Raw genomic sequence first — 14,314 nt, 5'->3', positions numbered from 1 at the left:
AAAATAGTTGCCAAAAACTACTTCAAGCAACGCCAAATTTTACCAGTTTGTTAGTAGAGTACCCCAACTCTCCTTTTGTTAAGCCATATTCCATTCCCCCGAACCGCCTCCCCCCCCCCTTACCTCCCCCTCGCCCCCCCCCCCCCTCCTGACCAACTTCTAGAATCGCTCCTGGCCGGAAGGGAGTTCTTGTGGCGGGGCGATCCGTTCCTCCACCAACGTCGTTGATATCTCTTACATGTTCATCACTGCACTTGGACGTGCTGCAATACTTCCCACAACGCATTCCACATTTGTTCGATGTGGCACTTTCCCATTAAAAGCCATCATCTTGGTTAATGGTACTTGCATCATAATCTGACGACATGGCAACCATCTTGAATGATGACATGTGCTGTTGCCAGGTCTACAGGCCGCCATCTTGGATACATCTGGCAAGAATGGAGTGTGGGATGGCACTGACTTAGTCTCCCTACCTAATTTTCAACCTTTATCTGCTGCAACACGCATCAAATGCTTTGATTTTCCTTTGTTCTGGTGTTCTGGTTTTCCTCCAGTACATGTTTCACTACCACACAATGCTCTGCTCCAAATGTACATTCTCATAAATTTATTCCTCAAATTAAAGACAGCATTTATCAGCAGTAGACTTCTCTTGGCCAAGTATGCCCTTTTTGCCATTGTTAGTGTGCTTTTTATTTCTTCCTTTCTCAGTTTGTCCTTTTTTTTATCTACTTGCTGATCACAAATCTGATGTTAAGTTTCTCACTGGTCTGATTTCCCCTGCTTCTCATTACTTTCACTCGTGTTCACTTTAACTCAGCGAATCTTATCACTGATATCCTTTCTCCTCCAGTAATAATCCCACTTTTGAACCATTCTTTTAATTCTGTCATTGTTTCTTCGTTGTATAGATTGAACAGTAGGGGCGAAAGAATACATCCCTGTCTGACACCCTTTCCAGTTCGGTCTTCCACTTTCAGTTTGGTCCTCACTCTTACAGTTACCTCTTGATTTTTGCGCGTACTACATATTACCCTTTCTCCGAATCTCGAACATCTTGTACCATTTTACACTATCGAATACTTTTCCAGATTGACCAATCCTATTAATGTGTCTTGCATCCGTTGTCAACTGCAATGTCAGAACTACCTCCCTGGTATCTTTACCTTTCCTGAATTCAAACTGATCATCATCTACCTGATCCTCAATTTTCTTTTCCATTCTTCTGTATTATTATACTTGTCGGCAACCTGGATGCATGAGTTGTTAAGTTCATTGTGCGATAGTTATCGCGCTTTTTGGCTCTTGTAATCTTGGGAATTTTGTGGATGATTTTCTTTCGAAAGTCTGATGGCGTGTCAGTGGTGTCGTATATTCTATACACCAACGTCAATAGTCGTTTTGTTGCCACTTCCTCCACCCTCTCCCCCCCCCCCTCCCCCGCAAAGAATTTAGAAATTCCGAGCGAATGTTCTCTATCCCTTCTGCCTTGCTTGATCTTAAATCTTTAAAACTTCTTTAAATTCTGATTATAGTTCTGAATACCCTATACATCCCCTGTCTCTCCCATGCTAACTCCTGTTTCTTTTTCTGTCACGTCATTAGACCAGTCCTCCCTCTCATACAGGCCGTCAATAAACTCTTTCCACCTATCTGCTCTTTCCTCTGCATCTTACAATGGAATACCCATGGCACTCTAAATGTTACCGCCCTTGCTTTTAATTTCACCGGAGGTTTTTCTGGCTTTTCTATATCTTAAGTCATTTCTTCTCACAATCATTTCTTTTTCGATTTCTTCACATTTTTCATACGTCCTTTTCACCTTAGTGTCCATTTCCTATTTATTTCATTCCTAAGTGACTTACGTCTATGCATTCCTGAATTCTCTTGAACCTTTTTGTACTTCCTTGTTCCGACTAGCAACTGAAGTATTTCTTCCGTTACCCATGGTTTCTTCACAGTTACCTTCCTTGTACCTATGTTTTTCTTTCTAACTTTTGTGATTGCCCTTTTTAGATATGCCCATTCGTCTTCATCCAAACTACCTACTGAGCTGTTCAGTACTTCAGTATATAAAGCTCCAGGGAACTTCAAGCATATCTCTTCATTCCTTAGTTTTTCTGAACCCCACTTCTTTGCATCTTGATTTCCATGACCAGTCACTCAAACTTCAGAATACTCTCCATCATTACTAAATTGTGATCTGTGTCTAAATCTGCTCCTGGGTATGCCTTACAGTCCAATGTCCGATTTCGGAATCTATGCATAACCATGATTTTGTCTAACAGCAGTGGTTAGCACACTGGACTCGCATTCGGGAGGACAACGGTTCAAACCCGCGTCGGGCCATTCTGATTTAGGTTTTCCGTGATTTCCCTAAATCGCTTCAGCAAATTCCAGGATGGTTCCCTTGTCAGGTCACGGCCGATTTCCCTCTCCATTCTTCCCTAATCCGATGGGGCCGAAGACCTTGATGTTCAGTACCCTCCCCCAAATCAACCAACCAACATATATTATCCTGTAACCCTTTTTTCTGCGCCTTCCCCTAGAACTGCATTTCACTCACCCACGACTTATCAGAATTTAATCTCCCGTTACGTACTGAATTACCTGTTCATTATCTTCATATGCTTCCTCTATCTCTACATCTTCTGCTTGTGACGTCGACATATATATCTGTATTATTGTTGTCGGTATTGATTTGCTGCCAATGCTGATGATGATAATCTATTACCGAACAGCTCGCAGTAGCTCACTCTCTGCCCTACCTTCCTATAACGAATACTACTCCCGCCATGCCATTTTCTTCTGTTGCTGATATCACCGCATACTCGTCTGACTAGAAATCCTTGTCTTCTTCCCATTCCATTTCATGAAACTCCCCTCCTCCCCCTTATCTAGATTGAGTCGGGAGCATTTCCATTTTCAGATGTTCTAGCATCCCTGTCATGCTCAAACATCCGGCATTCCACGCCTCGACCCGTAAAACGGTGTCATTTCATTGGTTATTCAGCCATTTTCTCATTACTACCTCCCCTCTTGGAGCCCCTACCAGAAATCTGAGACGGGAACTAGTCCAAAATCTTTTGCCGATGGATAGATCCTCCTGACACTTTCTTCAGTTGCAGGCAACATGCCCCGTGGATAAATATTATGTGTCTTTAATGCAGTGGTTTCCAGAGCCTTCTGTATCCTCATGCCGTTGATCATTGATGATTCTACCGCCTTGTCGGCGTAGTTTCCCACCCCAAGGACAAGAGAGTGGTCTGAGGCTTTCCCCACTCCTTTGCCCTCTTTGACAAGGATGTTAGCAGAACGAGAGTGGCTTCTTATGCCAAAAGTCTTTCGCCACGCCTTTGCTAACGATTTTTATTCAAAATTTAAGCCGTGGCGGGGTTCAGGCATGGGTCGGTGGACGTTTCGGTAACTAATCAGTGACACTACCCCTAGTCCTCAAGTGCATTCCGAATAGGTAAATGAGAGGCGAAGATGCTTACTGACTTTGTCGGTCAACTTAATTTATTAAGACAAAATATTTCACAGATTATCAATGCTCCACATTCGTAAGATACAGGGGTAGTATTGAGAGGATTTAGAAAAATATCGTTTCTCGACGCGAGTATGTTATAGGCATTGTTGATATTGATGGTGTGAAGATTACTTACTTACTCCATGGCACTACGGTCCTCTGTGGACCTTGGCCTCCTAACTCGCAGATTTCCAATAGTCCCGGTGTTCAGCACGACTGCACCTCCTCACTCCCACTGCTCTCAGGTCGGCTTCCACATCTTCCAGCCATCTCACACGCGGTCTTCCTCTCCTTCTTCTACGACCAGGAAGTCCCATCATCATCTTCTTTGGGAGCCTTTCTTCTATCATCGCTATGTCCCCTGATCATGTTACCCAGATTTGCCTCCCTGAAGAATATATCGTTTTCGCAGAGGAGCTCCACGTGATCCTGAAGGCACTGGAGCAGATGAATCGTGTTCGAGGCAATCTATATCTATCCTGCTCCGTTTCTCTTAGTGCCTTACAATCATTACAGAACCTCTACCCAACTGAGGAGATGGTCCAGCTGATATATGACCGACAGTACTTGCTCCAACCGGGGGGTAAGGAGGTGTCCTTCTGCTGGGTGCCTGGTCACGTAGGTATATGGGGCAATGAACAGGCCGATTGGGCTGCCAAGGAGGCCTGCAGGGAGCACGATGTGGTCCAGTGTCCGATTCCCTTGCAGTCTGTCATTTCTGCACTCCACAAGAAGTGCATGGAGTTGTGGGAGGAAGAATGGCTGGCGGTGATGGCCAATAAATTGGGGTTGGTGAAGTCAACGACTCGGCCATGGCGTTCCTCCTACCGGTTGCTCAGGCTCGAGGAAGTGACCCTCATGCGTCTTCTGATTGGGCGCTGTCGTGTCACACATAGCTTTCTGTTACAGCGGGAGGATCTCCCGTTTTGTGATGCTTGTGGTGTGCACATATCTGTCCGGCACATTTTAACAGACTGTATTTTATACCGTGATGCAAGGGCAGAAGCACAAGTTGACGGGGATCTGCCCTGTGTTTTAGCTAATGCTGAGACGCCTGTGTCTAGGGTTTTAAAGTTTTGTGATGTGTCTGGACTCTGGCCTAAACTTTTAGGCTTGAGGTTTTAGTGTATTGCAAAGTGGCTGGCTCCTCCCTTTTTTCCTTGAGGTCAGCCAGCCACTTCCATCTGCTATATTGTTTTAGCTCCCTCTACCACTTTCTTCTTGTGTTGTCCATGTTTTACTGCTGACGGCATGCTTCGTCCGACGTTTCGGTGTGGGTAGGCACATATTTTCCCAACCTTGTTACATGTGTTCTACTTTCTGTCTTATCTTACTGTTGTCAGTATTTTCTCGACACCCGTTTCAGTCTGTTACTGAGCGGGCGCTGAAGACCTTGCCGTCGTGCGCTCATACAACCTTCTCCATCATCGATCATCTGTTTTCCGCTGAACATGTCCTAACCATGCTAGCCTTCCCATTTTGATTGAGGTTACCAAATCAGAGATTTGAAACAGATTATTATTTGGTTTCCAGAGGTACCATGAATTAAAAAATGGAAGTTGTGAGCAATCTTCTAGACTAAAATGACGTTTAGTAAACAAGGACAGAGTTGCTCTTAGGAAGCCAGAAAGAGAAGCTCACCTTTTCTGTATTCATATAGCTGACAGACCAGAATCAGATACCGAAAGCTCCGTTAGTGATGAACAGAAGAACCTATCGAAGATTTAGTGACTAATTACACTCCAACAAAGACAAGGTCCATTCATGTCTCAGTGAAGATTATTGTGAAAGAAAGGCAACCAACCTATAGTAAGCCAAGAACATTGTCACCAGGAGTGAAAGAAACTGTTGACAACTAAATCCAGGTGTAACTTGATCAAGGAATAACAGAAACATGTTCATCTGAATACGTTAACCAAGTTGTAGTTGTAAAAATAAATGGACAACATTGCGTCTGTATAGACTACAGAAAACGAAATAAAATTACAGTAAAAGGTGGTTACCCGTTGCCCCCCCCCCCCCCCCCCCCCAATGAAGATCTTTTAAATGAACTATAAGACACGTGTGTGCTTTACACGCTAGACGTCAAGAATTTTGTTTTCACTTTGATGTTGAACAGAAAAACCGAAAATAGACCTCGTTTGCGACACACTCAGAGAAGTTGCATTTCAGGAAAGTTTCATTCAAATTCTCAAATTCGCCTATAGTGTTATAACGTTGAACAGAAGAAGGTTTTTGTCGTTGGCTCGAGAGAACATTGCATCTGTTTACATGGGCGATATTATTATACGAACCAAGAGTAATGATGAGGCATTTCAACAGGCTGGTTTAGTATTCAAAACTACAGCAGAATACAACTTGGAAATTAATTTAGCAAAATCCCAGTTCTTGAAGAGAGCCGTTCGTTTCTTCGGTATGCTATAGAGTGTGAATAAATCCGATCTGCCTCTGATGAAACAATAGCTGTTCAAAACTTTCCAGAAACGAAACCTTATGCAGCAATACAGAGTTTTCTAGGACTAATAGGGTATTTTCCAAGTTTATCTCAAATTACTCTACAATTACCAAACCTCTGAATGATTTACTAAGAAATAATTGAGAGTATAAGTTTCAAGGAGCAGAGGTGAGCACTTAAGACGCTCAAAGATATCTTTTCAGTGGATCTAGTAGTAAAAATCAACAACCCAAAATGAGAAACTGAGCTACATGCAGACACAAGCAAAGAGGGCTTTGGTGCCATGTTATTACAAAAATCTCTAAATGGTATTTCCATCTGATCTGGTATATGAGTAAGACAAATATTGTAGTTATGAGTTTGAAGTTTATCTTCAGTTAATGCGTTAAAGAAATGTGAGTGTATTTTCTAGGAATATATTTCAAAGATGTAACAGACTGCACTGCATCCGAAAAGATTACGGATAGGAAAGATTTCAAGGATACCAAGACGGGTTTTAGTCTTGAAAGAGCATTCCTGCACTATCAAACATTGATCTGCTTCTGGAACAAAACATGTAGAAAACCACAGCCTTACGAAAACTTTTTAATGAAAGATGGAATTCTTTTCAAGTTTTGTGATGGAAAAGAGACAGAGTGGTATGACATACTATGCTATGTGAAATCATCAACCGTGGGCATGAGAAAGGAGATTAAGTGGTTAAGTAAACTGAAGGGAAGTGAAACACGATTATTATGCACCGGATTTGCCTGACAACTGAAAAGAGTGATCTCCAATTGTGTAAAATATTTAATTATGAATAAGAAATCAGAAAGAAGGAAGGATTCCTTCATCCTATCTCAAATTTGAAGTTTTTTGAGTTGGAAGGAAAAAGTGCAGTGACCGTAAATTCTATATAATACTTTACATCTTTGATAGTTGGGTGCACAGGATTTTTGATAGAGACCCATTGTGTAGTTCTTCTTACACTGATACGTGGATCATGATGTGTAACAAGTACATTGTAATATTTTGTGTGATGTAGACGAAATTAGCCAATGACATAAAGTATAATGAATAAAAAGTGCAAGGAATAAAATTAAGTGTAATGAATACAACTCATTGAATGAAATAAAGCGTTTTTTTTTAAAAAAGTCACTTATAAAAATGTTGACATTCAAAAATGCATAACAGTTATGGACCCATACATAAAGAGATGACTTAATGTACTTAAAGCAGGCTTAAATATTTTATTTGAAGCGCTAAAACGTAAGGCATAAAACATCTGTGAGCGTATGAACGTTGCGTCAAAGCAAGCACTGGCTTCCATTCCAACTAACTGTCCATCTTATATAACAATCAACAACTCACATCGTCACCAAATTTTCCGTTTACATTCAGGCATGCCGCAATGGTCCACCCTGTCACTGCTCCTTTATCTCCAATACACACCTGTCCTCTAATACCCCTCCCCTACTGTGTACCTATTCCAATATGTTGATAACACTACCTTCCTTGTAATCCATCCTATCCTTCATCCTACCCAGCGACTCCTCTGAACCTCTCTCAACAACTTTACCTTCCGATGTGACCACTGGTACCTTCCCATCTATCTTGCAAAAACAAAGGGAATAATTATATGAAAAACCATTCATGAATTCCATCCCAGAGGCTTTTGTCTGACAACCCACAACTGTCCAACCTACCTTACTAAAACAATAAAATGCCTCGGACTAACACTCAATCAAAATCTAACGTGTATGCCTTCCCAACTAGCACCACAAAGTTACTAACCGACAGAATATGGAGAGTAAATCCTACACCTATCATCTACATACAAAACATTCATCCATTCTATACTGACCTACGCAAGTGCAGCATGGACTTGCCCTCCAGCCAAGTTTTATCAGTCACTCCATATTCTTGAACTATACACACACTACCTCACTTTCATATACCCATCTACTTTCTCCCATCAACATGCTGTACCGGCTCACAAATTTGCCACATCTTGTCAAACACCTGGAATTTTCGTGTCTCTTCTTCATCTCTGGTAAACTTGAGTCCCAACGCTCAATAGTCTCCCCCACAATCTTGTTAGCCCTGACCTGCTGCTGCGCTGCTATTACCATGCCCCAGCTTCCATCCATCTCTAAATACTTCACCTCCTTTCCCAGCGGGATTTCAATAGTCCATCCTTCCAAAAACCTAAGTTCATTCCTGAAATCTGCTCATCCTGCCAACAATGACATGCCCTAACTAGCCCATCCCAAATGAAGGCTGCGACAAAAATTTTCTTGCCCAACTGTCATTCCATTCATATCCTTCGGATGCTTTCCATACAGAAACCCCACATACTTTTCCTTATAACATCCTCTCCAGTGCACATATCATCATCATCATCATCATTTTGTCATAATTATCATTAACTGTGGTAATGTCTTGAATTATGTTATATTAACCATAAAAAGTGTGGACTAAAGTCTAGATTGAAGCCGGTGTCAGTCACAATAGTGTTTCTCTACAGCTCATTCATTTCCGATGCACCAGTTTCGTGTAGCGAGTTTTTCATAACCAGCGAGAGACACGAAAAGAGGCACTGTATTTCTACGAGCAGTATTGAAATACACTCCAAAACAGAACAAAAACGTCGCACCAAGAAACAGTTATCCGAATGGGGCGAAAATCTGTAGACGTGAAGTACATGTGTGGACAAACAAACGATTACATTTTCAAAAGTATTTGATCATTTATTCAGTGAAAAAGCTTCACAAACTGAGCAACTCGACAACACGTTGGTCAACCTCTCGCTCTTACGCAGTAAGTTATTCGGCTTGGCATTGACTGATAGAGTTGTTGGACGTCCTCCTGAGAAAATCGTGCTAAATTCTTTCCAACTGCGCCTTAGATCGTCATAATTCGGAGAGGGTTGAGGGGGCCGTGCCAATAATGCTTCAAACGTTCTCAATTGGGGAGAGATCTAGCAACCTAGCTGGCCAAGGTAGAGTTTTGAAAGCATGATGTTAAGCAGTAGAAACACTTGCAGCGTGTGGACGGGCGTTATCTTGCTGAAATGTAAGCTCAGTATGGCTTGCCATGAAGGGCAACGAAACGGGGCGTAGAATATCGTCTGTGTACCGTTGTCCTGTGAGGGTGCCGCATATGATAACTAAAGAGGGCACACTGTCAGGCAGCATGGCGGACGATATTCAGTTTGATATCCCATTGCTGTCTGGGACGTCTTCAAAAACATCATCACTAGTTATTGGGGCCTGGAATCTCATTAACTGGAGTAGAATTGAAACCCGCTACGAACTGAGCCAAGGCAAAGACGTGTCTGAAGATGCTGCGGGTAGAGGGGGGATATCACATGACTGTCGCCTGCCATAAAGCCCGCCAACCGGGAGTGATTGTCTGGATGCCATTCCTTTTCATAGCAGGATCCCTTCAGTTGTCATTCGTGGCAGCCTTACAGAACAGCAGTACGTCGATGGTAGTCTACGCCCCTTACACTTCAGCAAGACAATGCTCACCCACACACAGCGAGGGTTTCTACTGATTGTCAACATGCTTACCAAAGCCAACTTGGAGCGTCACGGGGGGGGGGGGGGGGGGGAGGGCGCTTGTACTGGTTTGGGATTTTGACGATCTAAAGCGCCAATTGCACAGAACAGAATTTGGCATGATTTTCTCATGAGGGTATCCAACAATTCTATCAATCAGTATCAAGTCAATAATTTCTTGCATAAGTGCCAGGGGTGGGTCAACGAGTTGTTGACTTGTTCAATTTGTGAAGCTCTTTAATTGGATAAATCATCCAAATTTTCCGAAATAAATTTTCATTTATTTGCCTGTACATCTGCATACGGATTTCCATTCCATTCGAACAGATCCATAATTCGTTCGTGATGCGTCTGTTTATTGATTTATTTTTTACCTTAGAATGTATATAATCTTTGTTATCAGAAACATTTGACTGTTTCTTTCGAATATGCCACAATATAAGATTTTGAGGGAAGGTTGGGACCTTACTGCACAGCTATTTTTTCATCCCATACACTCAACTGATTTCGCATCAATATTTGAGTGAGAAAGTGACAATGTTCCTTCCTCTCTTGCTTTCAAACGTGTTCTCTGCCCGATTCTCTCTCATTGGCTGTGTAGATAGAGCAACTGACACACCCACTTTTGTGACTCTTCAAGCTTTCCCAGCGGATATGTTGCTTTAGTCTACACGGGTTTGCCACCCTGTGACGTTGTGCCAATTCCACAATATGTCCTCGGAGCAACTGTCCGACAACTTCAGGAGGTTGAACCTTGCTGACAGTATCGGCACGTCGACGCCCCTGTACACAGAACACTCTTCACGTGCGTGTTCTATATAAAGGGATGTCGACGTGCAGATGCCGTCAGTCGTACCTGGCCATCAGCAAGGTTCAACCTCCTGAAGTTGTCGGACAGTTGCTCCGAGGAAATATTGTGGAATTTGCACAAAGTCATTCAGCGGCAAACCTGTGTAGACTATTTACAGCACATGCTTTTGATCTCATCATACTTTGTGGAAAGTGCTGACAACATTGCTGCACGAACGTAAAAGACCAGCCACTGGCCCTTATATAGTCTTTTACCAAATTACACTACTGGCCATTAAAATTACTACACCACGAAGATGACGTGCTACAGACGCGAAATTTAGCCGTCAGGAAGAAGATGCTGTGATATGCAAATGATTAGCTTTTCAGAGCATTCACACAAGGTGGCGACACCTACAACGTGTTGATATGAGGAAAGTTTCCAATCGATTTCTCATACACAAACAGCAGTTGACCGGCGTTGCCTGGTGAAACGTTGTTGTGATGCCTCGTGTAAGGAGGAGAAACGCGTACCATCACGTTTCCTACTTTAAAGGTCGGATTGTAGCCTATCGCGATTGCGGATTATCGTATCGCGACATTGCTGCTCGCGGTGGTCGAGATCCAATGACTATTAGCAGAATATGGAATCGGTGGATTCAGGAGGGTAATACGGAACGTCGTGCTGGACCCCAACGGCCTCGTATCACTAGCAGTCGAGATGACAGGCATCTTATCCGCATGGCGGTAACGGATTGTGCAGACACGTCTCGATCCCTGAGTCAACAGATGGGGACGTTTGCAAGACCATCTGCACGAACAGTACCACGACGTTTGCAGCAGCATGGACTATCAGCTCGGAGACCATGCCTGCGGTTACCCTCGACGCTGCATCACCGACAGGAGCGCCTGCGATGGTGTACTCAACGACGAACCTAGGTGCACGAATGGCAAAACGTCATTTTTTCGGATGAATCCAGGTTCTGTTTACAGCGTCATGATGGTCGCATCCGTGTGTGGCGACATCGCGGTGAACGCACATTGGAAGCGTGTATTAGTCATCGCCATACTGGCGTATCACCCGGCGTGATGGTGTGGGGTGCTATTGGTTACACGTCTCGGTCACCTCTTGTTCGCATTGATGGCGCTTTGAACAGTGGACGTTACATTTCAGATGTGTTACGACCCGTGGCTCTACCCCTCATTCTATCCCTGCGAAACCCTACATTTCAGCAGGATAATGCACGACCGCACGTTTCAGGTCCTGTACGGGCCTTTCTGGATACAGAAGCACATTCTCCAGATCTCTCACCAACTGAAAACGTCTGGTCCATGGTGGCCGAGCAACTGGCTCGTCACAATACGCCTGTCACTACTCTCGATGAACTGTGGTATCATGTTGAAGCTGCATGGGCAGCTGTACCTGTTCACGCCATTCAAGCTCTGTTTGACTCAATGCCCAGGCCCTTATTACGGCCAGAGGTGGTTGTTCTGGGTACTGATTTCTCAGGATCTATGCACCCAAACTGCGTAAAAATGTAATCACATGTCAGTTCTAGTATTATATATTTGTCCAATGATTACCCGTTTATCATCGGCATTACTTCTTGGTGTAGCAATTTTAATGGCCAGTAGTGTATGTAATGATATAGCTGAAGAGAGCCAATTTGACCACCGCAAGTAATCGTTAAATAAATAAAAATTCGCACAGGAAAGTGTGGCCGCCCTGCACAACTTGCGCGAGGAGAACGACCTGCTGCGAGGCAAGCTGGCGGAACTGGAGCCCGAGAACGAGATCCTGGCGCAGCCGCGGCCCGGAGACGATTTGGAGGAGGCGGCGCCAGCTGAGGGCGATGAAGCGGAGGCCCCGCCAGCCGAGGAACACCACGCCGAGGAGACGGAGGCTGCGGCGCTGGAGGTCACCGAGGAGGTCGTGGCCGCGCCCGCAGAGTGACGGGCGCGCAACACTGATTTCCCTTCAATAAAACCGATGCTAAACTGACGTCTCGCTGCAACCATTTTATTCCGGAAAGAGACCTACTCTTGATCATTATTTATCACTCCTTGAACCGTGGCTGGAAGTTGCCAGCTAAATCTACATTTACAGTGTTATTCGTAAGTAAGAGGGTCATTTCAAAAGTCTTGCACACTGCGCATCCCCGGCCGTTACGTTCACTCGATCAAGTTGAAATTCTTGTAAGTAGTGACCGAGACTTTAGGCGCGACGGTCGTATATGTGTTTCGCTGGTTCACGTAGCTGTATCGTAATTCAGTTTCAAAATGGAAGCTGGAACGGAGTCAACTCGGATTATACGTAGTGACCAGCGTTCGTACATCAAAATCGAATTCCCATGTGGAAAGAACAGTAACGGAAATTTATAACACATTGGAAGAGGTTTGTGGGAATATCGTAGTGGATTTATTTATTTATTTATTCATTGTTCCGTGGGACCAAATTAAGGAGAAGTCTCCATGGTCATGGAACGAGTCAATACATGAAATTATAACACGATATTAGAAACAGATAAAATGAAATATAAAAAACATATTCAGGTGACAAGTCGTAAGTTTAAATAAAGAAAATCAACAATGTAACACTGGAATTTGCTTAATTTTTTAGCTCTTCCAGAAGCTTCTCGACAGAATAGAAGGAGTGAGCCATGAGGAAACTCTTCAGTTTTGACTTAAAAGAGTTTCGGCTACTGCTAAGATTTTTGAGTTCTTGTGGTAGCTTATTGAAAATGGATGCAGCAGAATACTGCACTCCTTTCTGCACAAGAGTCAAGGAAGTGCATTCCACATGCAGATTGGATTTCTGCCTAGCATTAACTGAGTGAAAGCTGCTAACTCTTGGGAATAGGCTATATTGCTAACAACAAACGACATTAAAGAAAATATATACTGTGAGGGCAATGTCATAATTCCCATACTATTGAATAGGGGTCGACAAGATGTTCTCGAACTTACACCACATATAGCTCGAACAGCCCGTTTTTGAGCCAAAAATACCCTTTTTGAATCAGAAGAATTACCCCAAAAAATAATACCATACGACATAAGCGTGTGAAAATATGCGATGTATATTAGCACATTATCACGATGGTCTGCCTGTTTTCATGAAGGCCGAGTAAGCACTGAAGACAACACAAGAAGTGGAAGCGCATCACCTGTAACAGACTACATCTTTCAAGTTATTATTAATGACATTCTGAGAGGAGATAGAGGGAATTGCATATGAGGCCAGAATGTCTCTCACTTCATCTTAGAGAATCTAACTGAAAAGATAAAGATGAGAAAAGTTGCTGTCAGAGAGTTTCCACATCACCTGAATGAAGAATGGAAAGCAGGTGGCAAAAGAATTGGCAGAATAGTTGACGAAACCTGAATACCATGTTTTGGTGGAGAACTGAAGTCATAGACGTCACAAAGGAAAAGTTCCGATTCCCCTCGTCCGAAAAAATTTGTCACCAATAATTAAATACGAGACTGATGACTATCTTTACGTATGACGTGATTGGACTCATATTCGCATATAGAGTGCCCAAGGGGACGTCTGTAACATTCCCGTACCACAAGCTGTTTCTGCATAATGTTTTCCACCCGAAAATTCGTCAAAGAAGATCTGACATGCTCGGAGCTGGTGTCATATAATAATGCGGTTGCACGATAATGCAAGACCGCATATTGCCCCACCAGCGACAGAAATACTCGACAAATTTGGATAGGAAATACTTGACACCATGTAGCCCCGATATGAGCCCGTCAGACTGCGATTTATTTCCGAAGCTGAAGGAATAACGTTTTGATACAACTGATGAAGCTTCCAGTGACGTGACCCGAGTAATCGGACAGCTCAACAATGAAGGTGCCCTACTCGAAATACAGAAGTTTCCAAAGCGTTTGGAAGCTGTCATTAGTGTGTAGAACTTTTCAAATGATACTCGTACCTCCGGGGTTTTTAGAACGCGACTGTGCAAACATTGAAAGACATACAGG

General features: G+C 43.3%; 1 protein-coding gene across 1 annotated transcript in view; it reads left to right on the top strand.

The window, feature by feature from the left end:
• Window positions 1-12,320, top strand: part of LOC126267381 (c-Myc-binding protein-like) — a 50,511-nt gene extending 38,191 nt beyond the window's left edge. Inside the window, exon 2 of the mRNA XM_049972566.1 lies at window positions 12,030-12,320. Coding sequence (XP_049828523.1) covers window positions 12,030-12,272 — 243 coding nt within the window. The 3' untranslated portion in view covers window positions 12,273-12,320. The remainder of the gene's footprint in view (window positions 1-12,029) is intronic.
• The last annotated feature ends 1,994 nt before the right edge of the window (window positions 12,321-14,314 follow it).

This window comes from Schistocerca gregaria, chromosome 4, assembly GCF_023897955.1.
Source record: "Schistocerca gregaria isolate iqSchGreg1 chromosome 4, iqSchGreg1.2, whole genome shotgun sequence".
NCBI lineage: Eukaryota > Metazoa > Arthropoda > Insecta > Orthoptera > Acrididae > Schistocerca > Schistocerca gregaria.
This window is presented reverse-complemented; position numbering and strand designations above follow the sequence as displayed.